Source organism: Clarias gariepinus, chromosome 9 (genome assembly GCF_024256425.1).
Source record: "Clarias gariepinus isolate MV-2021 ecotype Netherlands chromosome 9, CGAR_prim_01v2, whole genome shotgun sequence".
In the NCBI taxonomy this organism is placed as follows: domain Eukaryota; kingdom Metazoa; phylum Chordata; class Actinopteri; order Siluriformes; family Clariidae; genus Clarias; species Clarias gariepinus.
Genome location: NC_071108.1, coordinates 5,669,989 through 5,695,795, shown reverse-complemented (window position 1 = coordinate 5,695,795; position 25,807 = coordinate 5,669,989). Strand labels below are relative to the sequence as shown.

Here is a 25,807-nt window from a genome sequence, read left to right as displayed (position 1 = left end):
AATCAGCAACGCTAAAAACAAACGTAACAATTAGTTCCGGGTTGCGCAGCCTAATTATGATAAACTTCCGGTAACAAGGAAACGGGGAAAATCGATATAAAGATTATAAAACCTTTATATAACAAAGTAGACAATAAATAAAATTGTTGAATGTGAAAATTACGACTAAATGATTTTTCCCTAATTATTCCTTTCTCATGTTAAATAATATACTGTAATATTTTGCCTATGTATTAGCGTAAGAGCTAAATTTATGAATTTTTTAAACGTAACTCATTCTCTGTATCTTCGTATAAACACACACACACACACACACACTCGTATGTCAAAATTAGGTTTATACACACACACACACACGCCAAGGTAAATTTCTCATTATAAAATCTTTATTAAGTTAGGAAGCAAGCGTTCACAGCTTTTTATTCCTGTGTTGTTAAAACAAGTTACAAACAAGTTTTTGGCTCCATCTACAGGTTACTCACGGAAATGTAACGGAAACTAAAAAATATATAATAATAAATATTTGACTGTACCATTTATGCCTCGTCATGTATATTAACTTCCACTACACATATTTAGTCAGGTAAGGCAGCTTAGTGTTATAAAAAAAAAAAAAACAGGAAAAACCTTTAAACGACATAAACAAAAATATACATAGTATAAAGATATACAGTACAGAATAATATATGTCCAAGTTGATGTATAATGTATGCAATCATAAAAGATGGGTTTTTTTAAAAAGATTAGAGTTTTAAAAATAGTTTTGTCTCACTCTGTATTAAATTCCACTTTTGTCAGTGTTATGTCATTAGCATTAATATAAAAAAAATAGGAGCAAATAATAATGCTCCCATAATTAGTAGGTGAATATTTTGATTCTCGGGTTTTCACACAGAAATCATTACTGCGTTAAAAAAAGATACAATACATTATTTTCTATTACACAAACATTTTCACACACACCAGAGTCCAGCAAAGCTTGTAATCCACTTACATCTCAACACATTCAACTGGTAAGTAACTAGCAAATTAGTTTTAGTTAGTGTCTGCTTTGTTTGAGCGGAATAATAATTGAACTGAGCTGGATGCTGGCTCTCCACCACTGGAGGTAAAGATCCTTGCTAAAGGCAGAAACAAGCATGAGGGAAAATATAATGTTAAAATACATGGTGGTAATCTAGTATCTAAAAATAAACTGTTCTCTCCTCCCCAAGAACAGTGTGCAATGACTTGAAAAAAGTATTCATCCCATTCTTTTAAACGTTCACAATTAGTCACTTTTAGTGTTTTAACCTAAACCGGATCAACGATAAAAATAATAATAATAATAATAATAATAATAATAATAATAATAAAATTGTGATAAATAATCAAATTGTAAAAAAACATGGAACAATTCAAGGGGCGGATACTTACACAAGTCACATCACATAAAAAACTAACAGTACGTTGTAAATTTAAAATGTTAAAAATCGAGTAAATGTTGGAGAACAATCATCTGTAGTGCTCCAGAAAGAAATCTCTGTTCGGTAAAAAGTTTAAGAAATGCACCCTTATGGTCCTGCTCCAATCATCATCTTTCAGCTTCCTTTCTCCTTTTCCTGGCTCCTAGAGTCAAAAACACACAAAGATAAAATCACACCAATAAACAATACTCAGGATCCAGAGAGAGAAAGTCGGCTCTGCTTCCAGAATGCTCCATCGCTCTTCTGTAAAACCTAGCCTCTCTCCAAAATGCCGAACCAACCATTTCAACATCTTTACTTACCTGCATCCAATTTTCTTCGTGTGAAACTCCTCATCTGGACCACTTCAGCATGTATAACGAGTTTGACCAGACTTTGTTAATCTTGACCGTTTAGTTTTATTACAGAGATCCGGCATCACCCAGATGACTAAACCCACCGCAGAGGATATAGTTTCAGGGATTTCAACTCGCAACCCAACAGGAAATCGGCAACGTTTGCTATTCAGCTCTCCGGGATTTGGAAAACACTGAGGTGTTGTAATTTATGCTCTGTTTCCAGGTTGCAATAAAAGTGCGCTTTAGTTTTACAAAAAAGTTAGAGGTATTAAAGTCTAATCTGGCTTAAACGTTTCTTACACATGTAAAAGGTGTGGCATTGACGCTGAAATGTGATGTAATCAGACCGCTCAAACCAGTCTCCAATCAATACTGTGATACACATTTCACTTTATTGTCCTGATGAGTAATATATATATATATATATATATATATATATATAAAATTTATTTCATTATCCAATCTTCATGAAGATTTTCATGTTTAAGATAAGGCTCAGATAAGAAACCAGGACATGATCACTATTGTGTTTATTCTCAGCCTCGAGAAAGAGGCCATGAAAACCATTTAAAGCCGACAAAGGGCTCTTTAGCTTTACAGAGTATTTACAAAATCCCAGACAGGGTGGAGGAATTAAAATAAAATAAAACAAAACAAAAACACATGATTGAACATGTGAATCGTTTTCCCCACAATCATAACCTCACTGAACAGAAATAAGAAATCTGCACTTTCACATGCGGTTAGCTTTGGACACAACCCCGGGTTCAGACAGCGAGACATTTTTCACCTTGCCCTATTTTCTACGTTAAGAGGAAAGTAGAAATGTCTCGCTTTTACATCTCCGGTGTTCAGAACATAGCACGTCTGATCATGCATTGTGTTTTTTCTCGTCACACAGCATGATCACATGCTCAGGTTCCTCTGAAACCTTCACTACCATCTTTGTCCGTTATGAACAAAAAGGTTGTATGAAGGCGTGAAGCGAAGACATGCGCACAGGGCCAGATTCACTAAGGCACATAGCTTTTTAAAATGTAATTTATTATTTTATTATATTTTTTTTAGGAAATACATCACCCTGTATATGGATCGAAGAGAATTAGTAGTGCATCAATTCATAGAGCACAGTTTAAAAATATAAGAAGGATATAAGAAGAAAAATTGAAGGTAAAAAGTATGTTACATTAGAATTTTAATATTAAGACAAATAAAACGAAAGAAAGTTTAAATTCAAATTTATTATTATTTTTTTTTAGGATATTTTATTTTTATTGTCGCCGTTTCCTCTTTGATTCATATACATTGAGGTCCAAAAGCTGGCGTCCTTTACTTTATCTTTATTCCATCAGTTAGTTAAAAAAAAATAGAATAAATAGACCTTTAAGTTCTTTGATATTTCATTTACCCAAAACTCTAAGACAAACTGTTTTTTTTTTTTCCAATAGCATGTGTGTTAATCCATTGTTTACCTCGTGCTTTATTATTCTTCCATTCTTTCTCTGGCTGAGAGCAAATGTTTGTGCACCCAATGACTTTCAAAAGGCTGTACTTCACAAACCGATTTTTGATTATTTTATTTATTTCGTGAAAATTTATTTTGTACTTGGTATATATATTATTTCATTACAAATAACATATTTAAAGTATTCTTATGAATGAATCAGGAAGCTGTTCTAAGTGTTTATTTCCCCTGTATCATAACTCTTCTCATCCCCAGATCTGATCTAAAGCTGGTACAAAAAATATATAAATGGGGAAAAAAAAGAAATAAAAGAATTCAACCTCCCAAATGATAAAAAAAATAAAAGGTAGTTATAATTGCTGTCAATGAGATTATAGAAAAATAAAATAAAAATACAAAAAGGGGGTCACAAACATTTTCCACTGATACAAAAGAACATCTGTGAAACCCAAACACACAAAAGAAATCTATGAATTTTGGCTCAAGGATGCGCAAACGTTTGCACTCAACGGTGCCATTGAATTCTCCAATCTAATTGGTCAGTTGTTTTTGGTTCTGTTTGTTTTCTCAAACAGTAGCTGGTGATTTTTATTTTTTTGTTAGTTAAGCATTAAATGTTGATGCTTTGCCTTAGTATATCCCACTACCCCGTCCAAACAGCGTGGTATTTTCCTGCAACAGCAATCGACAACTATATAGCAGACAAGCTTCGGAAATGTGGATTTGTTTTTCCCTAACTGATGAAATAAATGAGTTGTCGGACTCGGCGTTTCGGACAGCTAACAGTGGCTAACAGCCTCAGTAAAGCTGACCCTCACAGTCGGAGTATGGCTTTAGTAAACTCACATACACTTTTAGCTGCCTGGGGTTGCTGACTTAAAAATAATAATAATAATAATAATAATGATTTTACTTCCAATGAATTTACCTCAACAATCAATAAACTTCTGTAACAAACCTCTAATAAAAAGGAAAAATGAAGGAAAAATCATTTCTAACAAAAAAAGTGCATTGTTAAATTACAATGGGAAAAAAACCTTCAGATGTATAAAAGCAGCTTCATGTCCCAGATAAATCTCTATAATATAATCTTATACTTCTAGATATAGTATCATTACTATACTCTAAACCCCAACCAAAATGTAATAAATCCAAACCACACACATTTTTTTGTCCAACACCTCATCCCTTCACCATTACGTCGCTTAAATATGTGCTTATGTGCTCAAAAAAAAATAACAATAACAACATTCATCTCTTAGATTTGCTCAAAGGTTTTGTTGAAAAGATAACCTAGTGTGTGTGAGAACAGATTTTGGCATGTTTGTATCAAATTTGCACATAAAAACCTTTTTTGTTTTTTTACATCACTGCAACATGAATTCTCTCTTTTCTAATCAGGAAGAAAGAAAGAAAATCTGGAGAATAAAGTCTTTAGATTATTTACACCTGTCAAGAGTTTGACATTGGTAGCTACTGTACAGTCACAAGTGCATCGAGGAAGGCACAGCATCAGCCACTTGTTAGCACTGGTGAAGGAAATGTGAACACACACACGCGTGTACGCACTCATAAGCCCGCAGGTACACACACACACGCAGAGAGAAGATGGTTATGATTTTCTGAGATAGGACCCACTGAGATCATCAGTTGTATTGTTCGATAAAAGAAATTTTTGACAGTCAAAAGTTTTGGAACGCTTTCGAGACATTCTGATCGTTTTTTACAACTCTGCCTTTCCAGTCAGGAATCTCACTCGCAAGCCTTGTGACCGCTCCTCAATCCCGAGTTCAGCAAGCGTGAACACGACCGGTCATGCTTCGGTCAGCCAAAAAAAAAATTATACAAACTTCAGGAAAAGAAAAATAGTATGATGTATATTATATTAATATAATATCATATTACTATCCTATAAATCAATATATAACATACTTGAATACAAAATTTATTGCTGTATTTATTAACTCTTTCTTTCCCTAAAGTAAAATTTTTTTTTGGCTGTTTCTGTATATTAATATTCGCTTTAGGTCAAATTGATGAAATTTTGTGGAGCTAAATGTACATCGCTCTGAGCGTAGACAGACAGATAGACAGACTCCAAGTCCCGACATCCCACTTCCGATCTAAGTCGAATGCACCAAAGCAAAGAGATAAAGTTTGCTTTAAGGGGAATTGAGGTAAGGAAAGAAATGTATATATGTATCTGTATATATATATATATACACACACACACAACTGTTTCTATTCTTCACGACAGATGTGTCCTTCACACGCCAACAAACCATCGTTAGTTAACAAAATGTAAAAAGTATTACTAGACTCAGTAAAGCGTAATGTTTATTTGATGTCTTTTTTTTTAAGTCATTTAAGTAAAAAGTTTGTTCGTTTGTTAATCGATTCATAGATTGATAGGTTTAACTTCACCTGCTTTTACTCATTAAGACTTCATGAGAAGAGGGGGGAAAAAGGGGACGATGCAGAATATTTAGAGCCGCTACAACATAAGCGATAAATATGATCATGAATAACGGCGATTTATGAATTCATATGTGTGCCATTATTGGAAGGCATTTAACTTCATATTTTTCTGAATTGGGTCATTTTGCTTATGCGTCATCTACTCTACCGCTTATGACAACTATAGTTTTAAAAGACTCAAAGTACTTGTACTAATTGTGAGAAAAGACTCCTGGTCTGGTGATTTTCATACAGACAAACTAATTTTTTTTTCTAAATGAAGCAAGCATGCCATTATGAATAAATAAGTTCAAAAACTCTTGACTGTCAACTTTAGTGGTCTGACACTGATTGCAGTTTTAATTGAGCAAAATTATTATTTAAAAGAAAAAAGAAGAAAAGGAAAAGAAAAGAAAAACTAAATTCCAGCTGCTGTTATTTCCATCAGTAGATTGTGCAGTCTTATTTGCATTCTACATTCCAACTGATTCCCAGCGTGTTGTAGCGCAACAGCACGGTTGCCACTAGGGAGCAGTATTATAACATAACAAAACGTACTGTAGGTGCACAGGGAGAGCGTACGGAGGTTCCACCGAAACATCGCGCTACTTTAAACCCCGTCCGAGTTTGATCAGATTCCAGTGTTACAGTAATTACATTCCTTCAGTAAGCGGTTCAGGTTACTGAGAGCGTTTCACAGATTAATGCTTCTCGAGCCCTTGATAAGCCGAATCAGGTGTGTTACAAAAGCGGACGCTCTTCCAGGTGGCGTGACGGCGATTTTTTTTGGTTAAATGTTATTTGATAATGAGTTCTTGGTGATTTAATTGTACTTCTGCTTTGGATAGGAGTTTAAAAACGGTGCAGACTTTTAAGCGTTATTAAAAGCCAGCCAGCATTCAAGGTCGTCCTGAGGCCACGCAACGAGCTGTGATGTCATCAGGAGAACGTCACGAGAGCGCCTTTAGGTAGGATGTTGAAATCCAACTGAATTAAAAAAAACAAACCAAAGAAAACCTGGAACGACTGTAAAGCAATACGTGAATATTATGATGGTGGGGGAAATGTGAAGGGCAAAAGCGTATATGTATTTGCATTTTCATGTAGGGTGACAAATCCACATTCAAATGTTTCACCTGGACAACAAACTGCGCTTGATGTGCTGTGTGTGCGCGTTACTATGACAGCCAGCGAATATGTGAGAGCATTTGACTATAATTTAAATGAAAATTCAGATTTAGACTGTATAGACTATGCCTCTTAGTTCCTAACTCTAATGCTATAGAAAATGCAGTAAGATTCGCTGTAAATTGTGTGCAACATTCTGAGAAATGGGGTGGGATAGTCAGGGGGTTCACAAACTTTTGGCCATACAGTGTATTTCAGTGGTGTAGTGCTCTGGGATTGAATATGAAATAAAAACCATAATTAACTTGTTATTACAACTATAATAGTACAAATTTAATTCAATCGTTAAACCATAATACCCTTTCTGTAACCACTTCTTCTTAATTACGTTGTAACTGTGTATAAATTTAATGGTTTACTGGTTAATTAATATGTAAAATTTCCCCCCATTTTCTTATTCCCGTTCTTCTGTTCTCTTGGTAGTTTACAAAACGAATGAATGAAATGCAATAAATAAATGATTAATACTCCCACTCTATGCAGTGCGAGTACAGAATAAACGTGTTTATGAGCACAAAATCCTTAACACAAACTCTGCTTTATATTTTCCCAAAAATGGACGTGCACATTCACAGTCAAAGCCTGGCCAAGACCAGACCTTTCTCTATATTTTTTAATGCTCATACATGATTAGAATGACGTTATTAGGATTAGAATTGTGTTTTGAGACTTTCCAGAATAAGTAGAGATGTAAGCAATTAGTGTAAAAAAAAAAAGCTGCATCTAAGACTCCCTTATGACAGCAGTTAATGAAATCTACCAATAAAATAGACAACATAAGCAACATTTGATAAAAGAGGACCAAAAAAAATCTGAAAAGAAACAACAACGAAAGCAAAAAGGTCACCGGTTCAAAAGGGTCGAAGTGGGCGTGTCAGGGTTAGAAAGGGAAGCGATGCACCATCATGCACAGCGGCCACTGTTAAAGCCTTCGGAGACAGTGTTGTGACCTGGGGTTGCTTCAGTTGCTCAAGTCTAGACTCAGCAACATTACGTGGCAATAAACTGAAGTCAGCTGATGACCTGAATGTAATGAATGACTGACCAGGTTATTACATCTATGGCTCAAGGTCGTCCCTGATGGCACGGGCGTATTCCACGACTCAGTTGTGAAAGAGCGGTTCTGGGAGTATGAGGAATCATTTTCAAACATGAATCGACCAACACATTGAATGGAGGAAATTTTTAAAAATAATAAATAAATTAAATATGTGCAGTTTGGTGACTGTACGAAAATTATTTCGCTGGAGGAAGATCACTGCACAGCTACAAAGAGTTAGCTAAGTCAAGGAGAAGTTTAAAGTACGTTTTTAAGCGTGAGCAAAATGTATGCGTAGGCATAAATTAAAAGGTGATTTGTTATTGGGGTCACGGTACTGTCAAGTCAGGAATTCTACAATACCGGATCTTTCACTTGTGATGAATTTCAACAACTGGCCCCAGACTAAGATAGATTTTCTTGCTTTTTTTTTTTCAGAACTGGAAAAACACGTTAAGTGTAGAATGGCGGTTTAAGGCATACCGGGGAAAGGGTGATCCTTGTAAGTGATAATACGCCCGCGTGTAGGCTTTGTGCTTAAATATAGAAGGATAAATAACCTGACTGTCAGTATGAACAGCTTTATATATAAAATATTTAGCCAAGTGTGTCGAGACTCAGCCCCCCGATTGTGGCTGAGCCTTTTTTTGGCTCCTGTCGTCGCTGCGGTGGTTCACTGCAAACACACCTGTTCTTGTTATTCGAGATTTTTGTAAGGATTTGCAAACGATAGCCTGCTGCGTGCATGATTAGATTTCCCGGCGCATGAGTCAGCTAGTAATAAAAACGCTCGCAGAATGACTGTGCACACACAGACGCCCAGTGCAACACGTGAGAAAGAGAGAGCAGATGTTACTACTTCTACTACTATTATAACAAAAAAAAAAAAGGAAAAAAGAAAATCAACCCCAAAGCAGCAGAAAGAAGAGGATTAGTCAAGTCCAGGTTAAAGAGGGATTACTGGAAAGGAAAGTCATGGAGGGTGAGGGAGAGAAAACGTTGCCAGTAAAGGTTTATTTCACCAGCACTGACTTTGGAAGGAACCCGTCCGTCTGCGAGGAAGAAGAAGAGGAGGAGGAGGAGGAGTTGGAAGGGAAGGAGCCGGCGCCGGTGGGCGGAGCCGCGGCTTTGGGTAGACTGTACATGTAGACAGCGCCGATGACGAGGCCGGCGCCGAGAGTGAACAGGATGTCTACGTGGAAGCCGAAGAGGTAGACAGACGTGACCGTGGACACTACAATGGAGAAGGATGTGGCGAAGCCCTTGAGGATGTTATCGGCGTATTTGACCACGACGGCCACCAGGAGGCCGCCGAACGCCTGGTTGAAGATCACGCCCCACACCATGGGCGTGTAGCCGAAAAGGAAGCCCTTCTCGGCGATTTGCGCGCCGTCGTTCCACCAGAGCCCGATCAGGCCCATGAACGTCCCAAAGAGCCCCAGCTGCACGTTGCGGAGCCATAGTGAGGCGCTGCTGCCTTTTAGGATCTTCTCGAAGTAAACGCCCGCGAAGCCCGACGACAGGCACGACACCACCACGGCCAGCAGGCCCTTCACGTAGCTCTGGGAGGTGGCCGATGCGATGGCCTCCTTCTTCTTGCTGCCGTCCTGCTCCACCTGGACGATGGCCACGCCGGCGAACAAGAGGAGCAGAGAGATCCACTGGACGCGGGACAGGCTTTTTCTCAGCATGAGCACGGAGAAGAGCGCTGTCGTTAAAATCTTCAGCTGATATGTTACCTATAGACACGGAGAAAGGGAAAGAAAACAAATGGAGAAAGGTTGATTCAAGAGTGATTCAAAGCTGAACATAGTGATTCATATAAGCGTTTAAGTAAGAGTGATTCACATGATTAATCTACCAGCATGCCATGCCATTTTTTTTTTTAAATTACATGTTCAGCTTTGCATCACACGCATAAACAATAATTACTATTATAATTATCTATAATCAATTGCTAACAACAAGGTGTGCCAAGTCACCACACATAAAGAAAATGCAACACTAACGTTTTGCACGTTAACACAAGTTCATCACGAGTGGGAGAAATGACTCAGAGTCTAAAAAAAGAAGCAAGCATTAAAAAAAAAAAAAAGAAATAAAATGTAATAAAAAATAAAATTGTATTAAAATAAATATGTATGGACACTTTTGTGACGCCCTGAATAGTTAAAGAAACAAAGCTTTGACTTGACTTTTGACTTTAAACACTTTATTTCAAACATGAAACAATAAAATGAACGAAATATAATATAGAAGCAAAAAACTAATACGTTTCGAAAAGGAGTAGAAAGAAAAGAAAACTTATTTGACCTACCCCTTTTGACTACTTCATAATTTTTTTGCCAATTTACACCACACACAATAAACATAGTGTATATACTTATATACACAGAAATATACAGTGGGGCAAAAAAGTATTTAGTCAGACACCAATTGTGCAAGTTCTCCCACTTAATAAGACGAGAGAGTCCTTGATTCTCATTATAGGTATACCTCAAATATGAGGGACAAAATAAGAAGAAAAAAAAAAAACGAAAATCACATTGTGGGATTTTTAATGAATGAATTAGTAAATTAGTAAAGTATTTGGTCACCTACAAACAAGCAGGATTTCTTACAGACCTATAACTTCTTTAAGAGGCTCCTCTGTCCTTCACTCGTTACCTGTATTAATGGCATCTGTTTGAACTTATCAGTATAAAAGACACCTGTCCACAACCTCAAACAGTCACACTTCAAACTCCACTATGGCCAAGACCAACGAGCTGTCAAAGGACACCAGAAACAAAAATTGTAGACCTGTAATGAATGAAAAGAATGAATGGGGCCATGTATCGTGAGATTTTAAGTAAAAACCTCCTTCAATCAGCAAGCGCATTGAAGATGAAACGTGGCTGGGTCTTTCAACATGACAATGATTCCAAACACACCGCCCGGGCAACGTAGGAGTGGCTTCGTAAGAAGCATTTTCAGGTCCTGGAATGGTCTAGCCAGCCTCCAGATCTCAATCCCATAGAAAATCTTTGGAGGAAGTTTGAAAGTCGTAGTTGAGGTATACCCATAATGAAAATTACAGGCCTCTCTCATCTTTTTACATGGGAGAACTTGCTGACTAAATACTTTTTTTGCCCCACTGTACATACATACACACACATACACACCCTGACAAATGTCTTATCTAAATTGTAGGAATAAACAAATAATAACTTGACTTCTAGTTGATCATTTGGAATCAGAAGTGGCTTATATGAAAGGCAAAGGCCTCTAGATTATGCTTATTTTACCAAAATAAAATCTCATTATGTCGTAATTTTTAATTATTTAATTAGGACAGAAAGGTCAGACTGTGGTTAGACAAAAGGCTTGTCACTTAACAGAAATAATGTACAGTACAGAACATAGTATACAAAGTGATTGTGGAAAAAGAATTAATATTGTGTACAACTCCCATGAGCTTGGAGGACTGAATACATACATATCGCCAAATGACTCAAATAACTTAATAAAGTCATCTGAAATGGCAAAGAAAGCATTCTTGCAGGACTCCCAGAGTTCATCAAGATTCTCTGGTTTCATCTTCAATGCCTCCTCCTTCATCTTACCACAGACATGTTTATGTCTGGTGACTAAGCTGGCCAATCCTGGAGCACCTTGACCTTCATTGCTTTCAGAAACTTTGATGTGGAGGCTTTCATATTTGCCACTTTTAATTCCAAATGATCAACTAGTAGTCAAGTTGTTCATACAACTTGGATAGGTGACAAGATTTCTGTCAGGGTGTGTACATTATATAATCATATACATACATGTGCGTACACATACACTTTGAGTCTTAAAGTATGAAGCAGGGCGGCGACGGCTGCTCACCTGAAACGTGGCGGCTGGTAAATTCGAGATGGCCACATACTGCAGATTGTTCTGCAGCGTGTAGATAAGCGATGGAACCGCCAACTTCAGCGTGTCCCAATACTGCACCACTATAGAGTCATACAGCAAGGCCACAAAATCCCTGATACTTCCTGCACAGAAACAGAAGGGGCACTGAGCACAAAATCACGCAAACACAGAACCCACAAGTTTTGTATTTGTACATGTTTACAATGTAGGTGGTAAAATGTTGCCAGTCCTCTATGATCGTACAAATGGTGCGCTCTAAACTCTTGACATGTTTGGCAGGCAGTACAGCGTCCTGTGTGGTAGGAGCAAATTAGACACATAAAATGTAAAAAAATATATATATATTACGATCGACAATCATTATCGGCCGATAATTGCTTTGAGAAATGTGATTAGCACTCAGTACTTTATAATTTAAGTTCTAAAAAAGGCGATAAGATGACACAAAACTCACGAGACAATTTTTTTGGTGCGCTGTGGTGTGTGAAAAAGACAATACATTAGCAATCTGCAACCTGTGTAACAAGCAAATTCCATGAGGTGGGAAGCACCCAAAGCATTTCAACACCACAAACCTTATGAGACATTTGCAGGTTAATCACGTAAATGAATATGAGCAGTTTTTAAAGTTGACTAGTGATTCAGGAGAGTTTAGCAGCTCAAGCAACACTCACTCAGTTGACGCTTCAATGAAAGCAACCCTACTGCGAGGACAGAAAGAAACAATGAAATTTAAAACAAATTAATGGAATTCATAGACTCCAGTGACACTTGGAGTGCGAGTGTACGTCCCAGGTCCATGTTGAGCCTCGCTGTGTACATTTTGTTGTGTCCTTAAGATAATTTTTTTTTTAAATGAGGGCTGACTTAAAAAACTGACAGTTCTGACTATGGCCTTTTTGTTGCAGTTTTTAGTATAAAGCTAAAGTTAGATAAATAAAAAGACTCTGTCTGACTCTGTTTATTCTGTCTGTTATTTTATTTATTTTTATATAATCCACAGGAAAGTGGTATTCGTCAAGCTCTAAGCTGTTCCCAATTACTCACCAAGCACAGGCTGCTATGTTTTAAGTTGACATGTTGCTTTACCAAAAGTTGTCAATTTGTGATCTTTCTCTTTTTGTAATATATATATTTAAATTTGTTGTTAAATAAAGTTGAATTCAGGAAAAGAACAAAAAAAATTGTATGATCTATATTATATTAATATATTATCCTAATATTATCATATAAATAAAAATGTTTAGCAATACATTTAGTATTAAAATATTTATACAAGTTTTTACTTTCCTGGAGTGTGTTAACATTTTAGTTTTTTTCCTTGACTCTTACATCGTATTGTATATGTGAAGTCAGGCGAACTGAATACTATTGGCAGCATAGTGTATGTGTGTATATATAGTAGCCTCCTGTAGTATGTAGCCTCCTGGAGTAGTATGTAGCCTCTACCACTTCTGGAAATTTGTGCCCATTCCATCAAAACAGTATTTGTAAGATAAGGTTGGAAAAGAAGGACTGGCTCAAAACAACGTTCCTCTGGTTTGTGTACAGGAGCACAGACTTTCTGAAATTTATTTATTTAATTTTTTTTAATTCCCTAAACTATTGTCACAAATGCTCCTTACCAACATGCACAGCCTGATTAGGTTTCCATAAAATTTACTGTAGAAACCTTATTCAATCAGACCTAGTAATTTTTGCAATGCAGAACGCACAAAATTACCGTGCGATCACGTAGGCCGCTGTTCTGTCTAGCGGGCCTCTCAATTACGACAGAGGTGTCAAATCTTCTCCAGAATGGGCTGGTGTGTAGCAGAAGCCAGACCTGATGGTCTACTGAAAGCCAAGAACTACTTATTAAAGAAGGTGGAATCAGGTGTGGCCAAGGAATCAGGAATCAGGTGTGGCTTCTGTCTGACTGGGATAAAAACCTGCACACACCAACACACTAGTGCGCGCACACACACACAACAGCTATTTCTGGGGAGGATTTGACATCTGTGGTCTAGGTAGTCAGACTTTAAAAGTTTACTTGTGTTGGTAGATTGGACAATTTTCTACCCAGGTGGGCTATTTCTTTAACCACCTTGGCGTGGAAAAAAAACATGTCTTGGCGAGTAATACAAATTTGGGATAATTTTTGTTTTTATAGTTAATAAGTGAACACTTTTTATGGGCGGGTTCTCAACGCTGCCCAGACAGGACTTTGCCAGTGTGATCAGCTAATCTCAGACATTATTATAGAAGCTGCCAGTGTGACTGTAATTAAGAATTGTTTTGTTGAACTCTTGAGCAAAAGAAAAACAAAACGAAAATGTCTTGAAACTGGTCGGGCCGCGTACAGTACGTCATACACCACTTCACGCTCTTTAGAATTTCGCGACTATGGCAACTATTGCGGGTGTGCACACTGCGGATCTCTCCGTCTGAATAAACCGCAAGGAGCGTCAAATGACCCATGTCTGAATAATAGAAAGCGGCGATTTAACGGATCTATGTGATGCATCTCATGTCTCAAAACGACTACAGTAGTCTAAAATGTCTTTAAATTCTGTAGGATTATCTTCAGCTCCAGACTTTTATCTCTTCCGACCAAACTGTACTGCTGGTACTGTGCGGCATTCTCCTGGCTTCCTCCTTCCTTCCTCGTTTTTTAACACTTTTTCAGCTGATTCTTGGTATTCCCAATAGTGAATTCAAGAAGTTCCTAATGCATATTTTTTTAAATTTGTTTTTCCATGCCGTTTCTGCTTCCAGAGGCGCAATCTGCACAGTGTTTAGCTTCACGGCTAAGCTGTTGCTGCTCCCAGTCACTTTATGCGACGTTGTTTTTATAAATACACTCCAAAACAAAAAAGCAGGATCTTTACACTGCCACTGGTCATAATAAGACCTGGGCCTAAATATTTTGTTAAATCAATGCTATGCTCTAATGATTGGACAGTCTTTTCCAGAAGAAGGGTCAAACATTTTTGCTGTTGGAAAGGAATGACAAAATGTACAATTCAGGATCATATTTAGTGGAACAAAAGCCTAAGACAACAACAATTTCAAGTCAAACACTAAGATGGTTGCTTAATCAAACTACACGCAAACAATTCTATTTACATTAAGATTTCTGTAATTATTAAACTCTCCAATATCTCTGCATATCTAGCATTAATTCAGTTATTTTATGTTAAAAACTGGAACAAGCTGGTTTGACTGAAAAAGCTGAAATAAGCTTCTCTATCCTGGTCCTGCAGGACCTTGGTTGAGAAACACTGATCTAGAAGGATCACGGGTTGGAATGCCGAAATACAACAGCTTTAAACCCTTGAGACCAGGATGCCAATAATTATCCATACTGCTCCTCCCACAAGCAGGTCAAAGAAATTTTTTCTTCCAGATTTTGCTAATCAAGGAGCTACCTCTTTTCTGGACCAGGATGATGATGAGGCAGGTGAAGACCTTCAGAACCTCGGCCATGACCACAGCGGACGTAGTAAAGAAGCGGTCTCCCGGCAACGTCCGTACGTAACGGATGCTGAGGATGAGCGAGGCATTCTGGATCACCAAAACGGTCAAACTGATGTACTTCAACTTTCTGTTAGCTGCAGAGGGTAAAAAAGAAAAAAAAATGTAAGAGAGATAAGTATAACCGAATGATAACTTCTTAAAATTCCAGGCTTTCACCACTTCAAAAGAACTCAACACATGCACACACACCCTGATAGACGTCATATAATTAAGGGGCTTTGCGTTAACAAGAACATTTCATACTTATGTCAAGTTAATGAGTAAACACTTTTTATGTAAACACTATACATAAAACGTTAAGGGAAAAACGTCAAACACCTGGCAACGATATTTCTAGATTATACGTTTAATCATATATTATAAAAACAGAAAGAACACAAATAAAGACAGCACAATGAAGTGCGATGGCTTTGGAATGGGGTGATGTAACCAAGCAGTGATACTTGATCCACCCTTTGAGTTGATAGCAACACATTGTGAAAAGTTTCACACAACACTAATGTTGGCCACTGGAGGGTTTTCTTTATTAAATAGCACATTTTGTAACCTGTCTATTATTAAGTCTTCCACCAATACAGGGTTTTTTTTTTTTTTGCAATAAAAAAGTTTAACCACTGGACAAATCACTGTCTAAGCAGTTACTATAGGAGATGCTAACATACTGTATGGGAACTTTTACACTAATATTATATTATAACAGGCAGAAATACTTTTAGCTTTTTTAAAAAGTTAACTCTCTTGTACTTCATTTACTACACGTAAAGCAAAGTATTGCAAGCCATCTTTTTACAAGCGGCAACATTCTTCCCTTCCATCAGCTTTGTCAGGTATATGATATTTCCAAAAAAACTTTACATACACATCATATATCACAACACCCAAACATAAGAATCTGCTAAAAGACCAAAAAAAAAACAAAAAAAAAAAACACCATTATCCCAGCGGGCACAACACATGTAATCCACGTGGATTTCTGGTGGATATTTGGTGAAGTGGTGGATCCACCAATTTTCACCTGATATCCACGTTGATTCCACGTGGTTTTAGGCACGTGGAAAACCTGTTCTAAATTAATGTGGAATCCACATGGAGTTTTAGTTCTACATTATTCTTTGTGCATTTCCACGTGGATATCACGTGGAAAATAATTTCGTACCACCTATTGATGGTTGCTTGATCTAATTTTGAATGCATATTTTGTATGTTTTTACATAAATGTGACAATCATTAATTAAAATTAAACACACTCTAAAATAAAATGACGCATATGACGCGTCCAATGTGTTCTAAAGTTGAACACATGAGCCAAAATGTGTTCTAAAATGGCATTTTCAAAATGTATTACTGATCGCCTAAATGCCACATCTGACTACAACGTACACTGGATTTGCAAACTAAAAAGTAGTTTAGAACACCGATGTGCTATCAGAGGCGACACATAGGCGTCGCTGCGCAGAGTGACTTTGCAGTCTAGCGAGTGGTACTGAGCATGCGCAGTGATCAGCCTTTCCTGGATCCCGTTTTTTTAAGTGGAAGCGCGAAACATTTATAGCTAATAAAAAGAAATTAGAAACTTCGAATTTTGTTTAAATTTGTGGTCTGCTGAAGTTACAAAGTACCCGTGGCAATTGTGTTTCATACAGAGAAGATTTGTGTGTGATGTTAGGGTGAGCACTGAGGTAAGCAGTAATATTCTAGTATGTTCTGTGGCAGTTAGTGTAGGTTCTAACCGACGCGGTTAGCTTGATTGTGAATCTATGTATGTAGCTAACGTAGGATTCGAAGCATAACAGGCAATTGCAAACGTTAATTTGTCAAAAATCATAAAAACAGGCTAGTATTTGATGAACAGGTATAATTTGTCATAAATGCAGCACCATCACCATGTATAATATATTATATGAGGAGTTCTGACAGTGAACACTAACATTCACTTGCAGAATATGTTCCATTGAATTTCTAAGAATAGAAGTAGGAACTATTTAGTGTAACTTATGTGGTTACTCTACCCATTTATTTCTTTGAAGATAAATAGATAAGTTTGTTTGCTTCTAGATTCCTTACCAATTCACTTATGTTTCAACTAAACATGAAGGGATCACGAGGGGATAAAACATCATTTGACAGCGCTGTGCAAATTAATAACTGGTAAGTAATTGAATAGTGCCTTGTGGTCGTGTCTTTTTTTATATTAAAACAATGATTGTATTGATAAATTGCAGTCCATGCATCTAAATTATACTAAACATTTTTGTCCTTTGACAGACAGTGTAGTAAAGGCGCATGATGTTACAGAAGCCTTTGCCCTCAGCTCCATTGCCAATCGGTTACGAAATGCACCTAAGAGGAAAGAAAGGCTGGATGCAGTGTCATTTATTAAATGTTAAGTAAATGTTTTTGTAATTTTGTTTCTTTTGCTGTTTGAGACAGTTTTCTATCTTCTCTTAGATGTTTTGTTGGTTTAATTAGTCTTTTAGTATTCACATTTTTATGGTATTTTAGTATTATGCACTACACCCAGTTTTTATGTGCATTTTGTATTGTTTGTTTTGAAATATGAATAAATTATTGGTTATTACAACTTTTATGTAATTTGTGTCTGCTTTACACTTGATGTTGTAGACATTTAAAACTTTGCAGAATTTACGTTGAACACAACACGTATTTTCCATGGGCTTATATCCATGTCTTTTCCAAGTGGTAAAAAACACGTGGATTCCATGTGTCAAATCCACGTGGAATTGGACTTGCCTTTTACGCCTAAATTACCCGTCTTTTCCACGTGGTGAAAACACGTCTTCTTTACGTGGTTTCCACGAGTTTGTGCCCACTGGGATCTTATCTGAAAAAACTTACATTACTAAATATTAAGAAGAAAGGCCAGATTTCTATTTTCTATACAGATTTATAGATCTTCTACTCATAGGTTGGAGGCATGGAGATTAGATTTACATGGAGAACTTCTGTATTACCCCAGCTGGATTGACTCATTGGTCTCCTGACATTCCAGATACTTGTGTTAAATGTTTAGTGGAGAAAGGCACTCTTCTTCACTGTATATGGGACTGTTCAGTAATAAAGTAAAAATCTGAAATTGTTGGAGTAAAGGTGCCTTGCCAAGCAAAACTGTACTCTATTGTATATACATACAGTGTATATACACACTGTATCCACATGAGTTTATGGTTAAGGTATCCAAAAAAGCCATTTTGACTTTATTTTGACACTATTGATTTTAGACATCTATCGGCCAGAAGAATGATAGTCCTTTCTTAGAAAAGAAAATGGGCATGCCTCAAAAACATATTTGGATAAAGATGACAACTTTTATGACACTAGAAAATCTAACTTACACAGTTAGGGGAAAGGCAGCAGAGTTTGAAAGTGTGTGGAATCATTTAATAAAATTTCTTGAGCAGAACGGTATACAAATATTGTTTGTTTGTTGTGTGCACTTTAAATTTTAAAACATTTTTTATTAACTTTTTTTTTTAAACCTAATCTTTTGTTAATGATTATTTTATGTGTGTTTGGTTATATGGAAATCCAACATTTTTTCCCAGCTGGACTTTGCACCTCCCCAAAGTGTAAAAACTACTACTATGGTTTGCTAACCATGGTAGTACTTGTACTTGATTGGACAGCCAACTCGTCTGACCAGAACCCCATAAAAAATGTATGGGCTTTTGTCAAAAGGAAGATGAGTTACACTTGACCTAATGTTAGAGACGAACTGAAGGCTGCTATTAAAGCAACCTGGTCTTTAGTGCCACCAATCGTCTCCGTGTAACGCCACTCCGATGCAAAAGTTTATACTAAAGAAGCCTTGATGATGTATAAACAAACAGAATTTTCAGAAACTGGACATTTCTTTATTTATTGATTGTAAAAAAAACATTTTGAAATACGGCATTTTTGACTTTTATAAATTTATTCGCATGAATAGAGTATCGCGACACCTTCCGAGCAATTACATCTGAGAAGGAAACAGTTCAGCAACATACAAACATCAGTTTCACAGTGAGTACAAAGTCTTTAATCCTTCACTTCATTTATTAGACAGATTAACTAACAATGATCTCAAAAGCAAGTCTTAATCCTCACCCGTTAAACTAACATCACCAAAGTGTCGGCGTGTTCGTTCAAGAACACTTCAACAAGGATGTTTGCTCACTCCACCCTGGCAACACAAACTCACAACTGCCGACAATCGGCGCCTTTACTGCATAAACACCCTGAGCAGTCAGGCACTCCGTCCAAGGCATTTGGACACACGGCGCATTCATAACCCAGACTCTTCACACACACACAGCCCGCACTGTCCTCAGTGAGAACGACTGTACGGTGGAGAAACACAGAAAAGATATTTTATAGATTTCAGATCAAGATGTAAAGATTTACTCTAAAACCTACTGCTTGGTTAACTGTAGTAATGAATTAAAACAGTCATGAATACAACAACATGGGGCTGCTCAACTTGATTTAAATTTCGATTATTGGCTTCTAACAATTATAAAAATAATGAAAAAAAAAAAACCCAGATAACTGAGATTAGACGATTATTGTGCCTCATTTCTTTCCATGGTAAAAATTTTTCATTGTTATACATCCAGTGCATCCATTTGTTTTACAACGAAAAACCCAAAGTCTCTTTAATGTGTTTAGTTCGACCAAAGATTCTACACAACAATGTTTAACATTTATTTTTTCCTGGTTTTTAGTTGTTATATTTCATGTTCAATAAATGCATGTTCCACAGTCGATTAATAATCGCTTTTTCAATAATCTCAGCCAGTTAGTTCAAAGCACTGCGTTCCAACCGGAAAGGAGTTCTCTGAGAAGTAAGTACACTACCCAGGGAGCAGCCTGTCGGGGTATCCACGTCTACCCAGACGTGAAGACAGGAGTTTGTTTTTTTTCCCCCGTATTCTGGTTGGAAAAAATAATGATGGTATTTTTTAACAATCGACTATATTTAACAATCAGCAATTTAATGGTCATTATTTTTTGCACTGCATTTTTATGTTGCTCAATTTAAATTTTCATTGGAAATATAAAACCAGAATAAATTGCAGTGCCGAGAATTTCAAGCATTGTAAATGCTCTAAAAACATTTTTTTCCATTGAGATCAAATTGTTAATGTAATCCCATATGCCTCTATTTCGCCTTGAGGCATTTTGGCACTCTTACACTTTTATAAAACAGTTTATATATACAAAAAAACCAAAATGAAAAAGAGAAAACTAAGTTAAGTGAGTGAGTAACTAACGAGACCTGCATTTATCTACTGAAAAGTCCAAAGAGTTTATAACGAAACGAACGACTGATCAGTTCACTGCAAATCAGATACTAATACTTTAAGAGCTACATTTTATTAATCATTAAACTTTTGTTTTTAAAGGTTTTAAAATAGTAATGAGTTCAGGGGGGGGGTGTTATATATTTATAAAATTGTGATACTTATAGAAATTTAATTTTAATCGAAACGGCACAGAGGAATCGTATCGTGATAATATCGTATCAGGTGATGTCTGGTGATTCCCATCCCTGATACCAAGCATGGAACTAATAACACAACAGACTTAAACGTCTACAAGACGCCTCCAAGACAAGTCTAGACAATCCTGGCCATGGTGTCCTCAACTGTCCTCACACACCCACAAACACACTGTTGTCCACATCAGCCAGCAGCACACCAGGTCATTAAGTTATAACCTGTTTTTCAAGGTTTTAGAATTAATAACAAGAGTAAATTATCCTTTCCATATACAGGTGACTTGAAATAAACAATACAACTTTCTTATGCAAGGAATCAAGATGTCTGTAGAACATTGAGTCATTAACCTCGGTGAAGGAAAGCGAATGAGCCAACTAGAGACACCCTGACCTGCAACCCTTAAAGCCACAGGAAGTCTACGGCATGCAAAACCCGGCTCTATAATTTGCGTTTGAAATCTTTATATAAATCTTTATCTCTTAAATATCTATTATAAACTTAATAATCATCCGCTGTACTAAATAATGATAAGTGCTTGCTACAATAAAAATTACAATGCCATTTTCCATTCAGAAAAGCACTTGGACCAGATTTTTCTGAACACATTCTTTTCCAGACGAAAAGAAAAAGTAATCTTTTCCATAAAATAAATATAATTTACTATATGCATCCACTCTTGTATTGTGGGGGGGGTTCAGAAGGTAACCAACATCTTGTAAGCGTTTTTCTACCAGCAGTTGTTATATGTGTTATATGTGTGTGTGTATATATATATATATATATATATATATATATACTTGCGGTTATAGCCAGAGGAAGTGGCCGGCATTAATAAAGCCATCTATGACAAACAACAAATCTAGACCTGGGTGATATGTCCTATAAATTGAATCTCCCATTTAAAAAAAAAATTTTTTTGAGACAAAATTCTATTTTGTTTTTATGGTTGTATTGTTTCTGCAATATATATACAGTGAAACCTCGGATTGCGAGTAAAGCGGTTTGCGAGTGTTCCCCAAGACAAGCCGCTTCAGGCTGTGTGATCTTATGCGTGTGCGCGTGCGTAATTTGACACCGTGCAGATTCACACACACACACTCTCTCCCCTTAAGTGCGTGTGTCTCTCTGCCCTACACAGAAACACTCCTCTGTCCCGATTCTTTTCAAAGGTAAAGTGCCGGTTTATTTGTTTGTTTGTTTTACTTTACAGCAGTGATTCCTTAAGTATGCGCTCACACTAGTGTCATTAGCGATGTTCCTTGCTAATTCTTCCGACAAAACAGTCTTTCCGTTAATGTGTGTGCGTGTGTGAGAAAAAAGTTTACTGTGTAAGATGAGAAGGGGAGACAGGAAGGGTTAATTCCAAGCACATAAACAGCGCCTGCGCACTTATCTGTCGGGATTTATTTTTACTTTATAAAATAAAGGTTAATGCAGGTTAATTTGTTTTATTTTTACTTTATATTTTGTGTTAATTATTTTTATGTATTTACTTTTTTGAGCTGTGGAATGAATAATTTGAGTTTTTATTATTTCTTATGGGAAAATTAAATTTGGTTTACGAGTGTTTTGAAATACGAGCCCGCTCCCGGAACGAATCAGGCTCGTAATCCAAGGTTCCACTGTGTGTGTGTGTGTGTGTGTGTGTGTGTGTGTGTGTGTAATATATATATATATATATATATATATATATATATATATATATATATATATATATATATATATAGTAATGGAATAGTAATATAAGTAAAGTTTAGATGCTTTAAAAATAGTGATAACTTTTACTTGACAAATCAGAAAAATCTAACTGTACAGTTTGATATTTCTGTCAACACACACCCGCAGGACTTTTGGTCTTTGATCAATGCTGAGTGGCTTTCACGGATCCGTGCCAGAACAAATCTGAACTGTTCTGGCGGATACGGGGCCCTTTGTGGGATATGACAATCATGACCCTAGTCCTGACTTTTTTTCCTTCTTCTTTTGTTCCTTTATGTTTTCTTTCACTGGACTGTTTTGCCCTTGGCTTTTCTATGATCACTCATCAATATTAACTGTATATTGTTTATGTACAAGTTTAAATGTTTGCTGAGGATGTAAATTGTATATTGATCTGGATCTTCTTCGTTGTTGTTCAAAAATCAATCATCAATAAAAATATAATAATAATACTAATAATAATAAATGTATCTACCTGTTTTTTTTTTCTTTTTAAGAAGAGCCTGTTCACTGTGTAAACCTTCTCTGCAGTAAACACTAGTTCTTATTCTTATTACAACAGCTGGCATCCGCAGCATTTACTGCCTCTCACTACACCACTCTCGCGGTAGCATTGGCTGTCCGCTTCTAGTTAATCATTTGCGGATGGCATCGTTCTCCAGGACAGATTTAATTCCTTTTTTTTATGTTTGAGCAAATACACTTGGGCAGCTGTCAAACAACGGTTATCTCACTCAAAGAAATGTAAAAAAATAAAATTGAAAAAAAGTGCTTCAGGGTGATTTGTACAAAAAAAATTCAACTTAAAATGAAGCGAGAGCTACAAACGTGCTACCATGTGCTTCATCCAGTACATTAGGCCGTGTACACACCATTATGGGGCGGCAAAACGGATCGGGGGAAAAAAATACTAAACTGAATAGTCGCCCTCTTGAACTCACACAACCCCCACAAATTCTGTCTAATGTACCTTTAAAACAGAACACCTTTAAAACTCATTCCATTGTACTTGTCCAAAATGCTTGTACATTTGAATCATTTCTGACTTAATGTAAGGTGAAGCTAAAATGATCACAGAACTTGAACGACACAAACGTGTACCAGGAATTTGGAATTGAAGGTTACAGATTACACACACACGCATCACTACAGTTGGTCCTCTGTACAAGCAGAAATAACGTGAGGGTAAAACTAGACGAAATGCTGAGTGAGGATTCGTTTCGTCAGGTGAAATTTGAGAATGTTTCCAGTGTTAATCCTGTAGTTAATCATATCTTTTAATCAACAAACTTTCACGGTCACAAACAACAACAAAAAAAAGCACTTTCTTTTGGTCACTTTGCTACACCGTTTGGAAATCTGTACGATAGACAATTTTTTTTTTGTTATAGTCATAAGACTGGCAATTTGGTTTTAGATCAGCAGGTCCCACAAGTGCTAAACTATTTTCTCGCTGAAACTGCAAACTTCTTTGACAACTCTCGTAACTTGCAGGCACGTTCAAGAGAAGAAAACAAACAAACAGAAAATTCCTGTGCGTTCAAATTTAAACCAGGACATAGAGCACAGTACAATGATGAGAATCTTAGCTGCAGGAAAAAAGCTTGAACGGTGAGTACGGTTTATAGAAGGCTGTACATTTGTGAACGACTATTTCGACTGAGGTGGCTCATCATTCAATACCACCACTTACACGTTACAGGAACTTGGCTGGAATTTATTGCCACATCCCTGTACGGTCCTGACTGTGCACAGTTATTTCGACATGTTCATGGCTGGGAAAACCTTCTACCTTGGTGGTATCCAAGCACTAGAAAAACACTGGACAAGTGTATAAGTGTAGCAGGAGATTATATAGAAAAATAAAGAGAGTTTTTAACTCTAATCAAAAGTCTTGGTTTGACTTGAACGCCATCCATAACCCCTTCTAAGGACCTTAGAAGTTAATATTTTTTTAAAGAAAGACAACACTTAAAACACACACATTTAAGAATTCAGGTGGGAGTTACTGCCACATCTCCCGGACCACGATCCAAGTTATTTCGACATGTTTGAGAAAGTAAAGGAGTTCCTGGGAGGCCAGCATGAATCAGACAGGCAGTCCGATCATGTCCGATTTTGGGGAACTTCCTACTTTTACCGTGTCCAAGCACTAGTGAAACGGCCCGGTTTGACTTGAACGCTTCTTATCACGCATTTAAGGACTTTAGAAGTTACTACTTGTAAAAGATTTACTGGATAGATTATTATGAAGATTGATTCCATATTTTTAGTGCATGCCAAAAAAATTTAAACACACACGTTTCAAGAATTTGACACAAACTGAACACAATCATTCACCAACGCCCCTTGTACATTATAGGAAGTTACTCTCAGACCCCCTCTACGGTCCTGACCTCGCTGCAAGTAATTTCAATTATTATGTTTGAGAAATTAAAAGAGTTCCTGGTAGGCCAGGTCTTCAGACATGAAGTCAAGCATGGTGCTCGGATACTAAGAAAACGTTCAGGAACGTTAGCGTACCAGGGAAATATATGGGAGCCTTGACTCTTATATCTGTCTCTAATCGAAAGTTTGACTTGGACGCCATTAGTAGAACCTTAGAATTTATCATTTGTAAATGATATTACTATGAAGATTTATTCCAATTGCTTTTAATTGCATGCCCCAAAAATAATTATAATTTAAATGGGTGTTTGTGGTTTTTTCACATCCCATAATTATAAACGTAAAACACACACACACTTCAAGAATTTGGACACAACTAGAGGTGCAGCTCTGCTATCAAAACAAGACATGGGTAATAACTATAAAAATACATTACATGAATGATGTCTGAATGTTAAATGTAAAATTCAGGCTGTGGTGACGTTTCTCAAGCCCTAGCCAAGTCACACAAGCCTGGGTGAGAGACACAGACACTAGGCTGCTGGTAATGAAAGGTCTGGTGTTCTTTTCTGAGCAGGAGATAGGTCTTTACCTTCAGTCTGTCTGCGAGAAGAGCTCTTGTCCTCACCTGCAGAGGCTGGACCCTGGTTACCTGCTGCCATGTTGGCACTGACGTCTAAATCCGCGGACTGACAGAGCTAACGGCTAACCGACTGTGGCTCTCTCCGGTCTCACACCGTCAGCCACGAGCTGTGGAAAAGTTCACCAACTGCTAAATGTTCGGTGACATTTCTTAAAAAAAAAAAAAAAAAACATACACACAAGCTAAG

At 36.9% G+C, this 25,807-nt stretch overlaps 1 protein-coding gene and 1 long non-coding RNA gene across 2 annotated transcripts; one reads left to right on the top strand and one right to left on the bottom strand.

Annotated features, from left to right (window-relative positions):
• Positions 1 to 384: 384 nt before the first annotated feature.
• slc35a2 (solute carrier family 35 member 2) lies at positions 385 to 25,807 on the bottom strand. Its single transcript, XM_053503893.1, has 5 exons — positions 25,570 to 25,807; positions 15,264 to 15,446; positions 11,824 to 11,975; positions 8,986 to 9,692; positions 385 to 1,608 (listed from the first exon to the last, which is right to left on the bottom strand). The coding sequence occupies exons 1-5, from the start codon at positions 25,637 to 25,639 to the stop codon at positions 1,581 to 1,583; spliced, it is 1,140 nt and encodes a 379-aa protein (XP_053359868.1). The 5' UTR covers positions 25,640 to 25,807; the 3' UTR covers positions 385 to 1,580.
• Positions 16,581 to 17,943, top strand: LOC128530151 (uncharacterized). Its single transcript, XR_008361116.1, has 3 exons — positions 16,581 to 17,051; positions 17,428 to 17,520; positions 17,638 to 17,943. It is a non-coding gene; the product is annotated as an uncharacterized LOC128530151 (long non-coding RNA).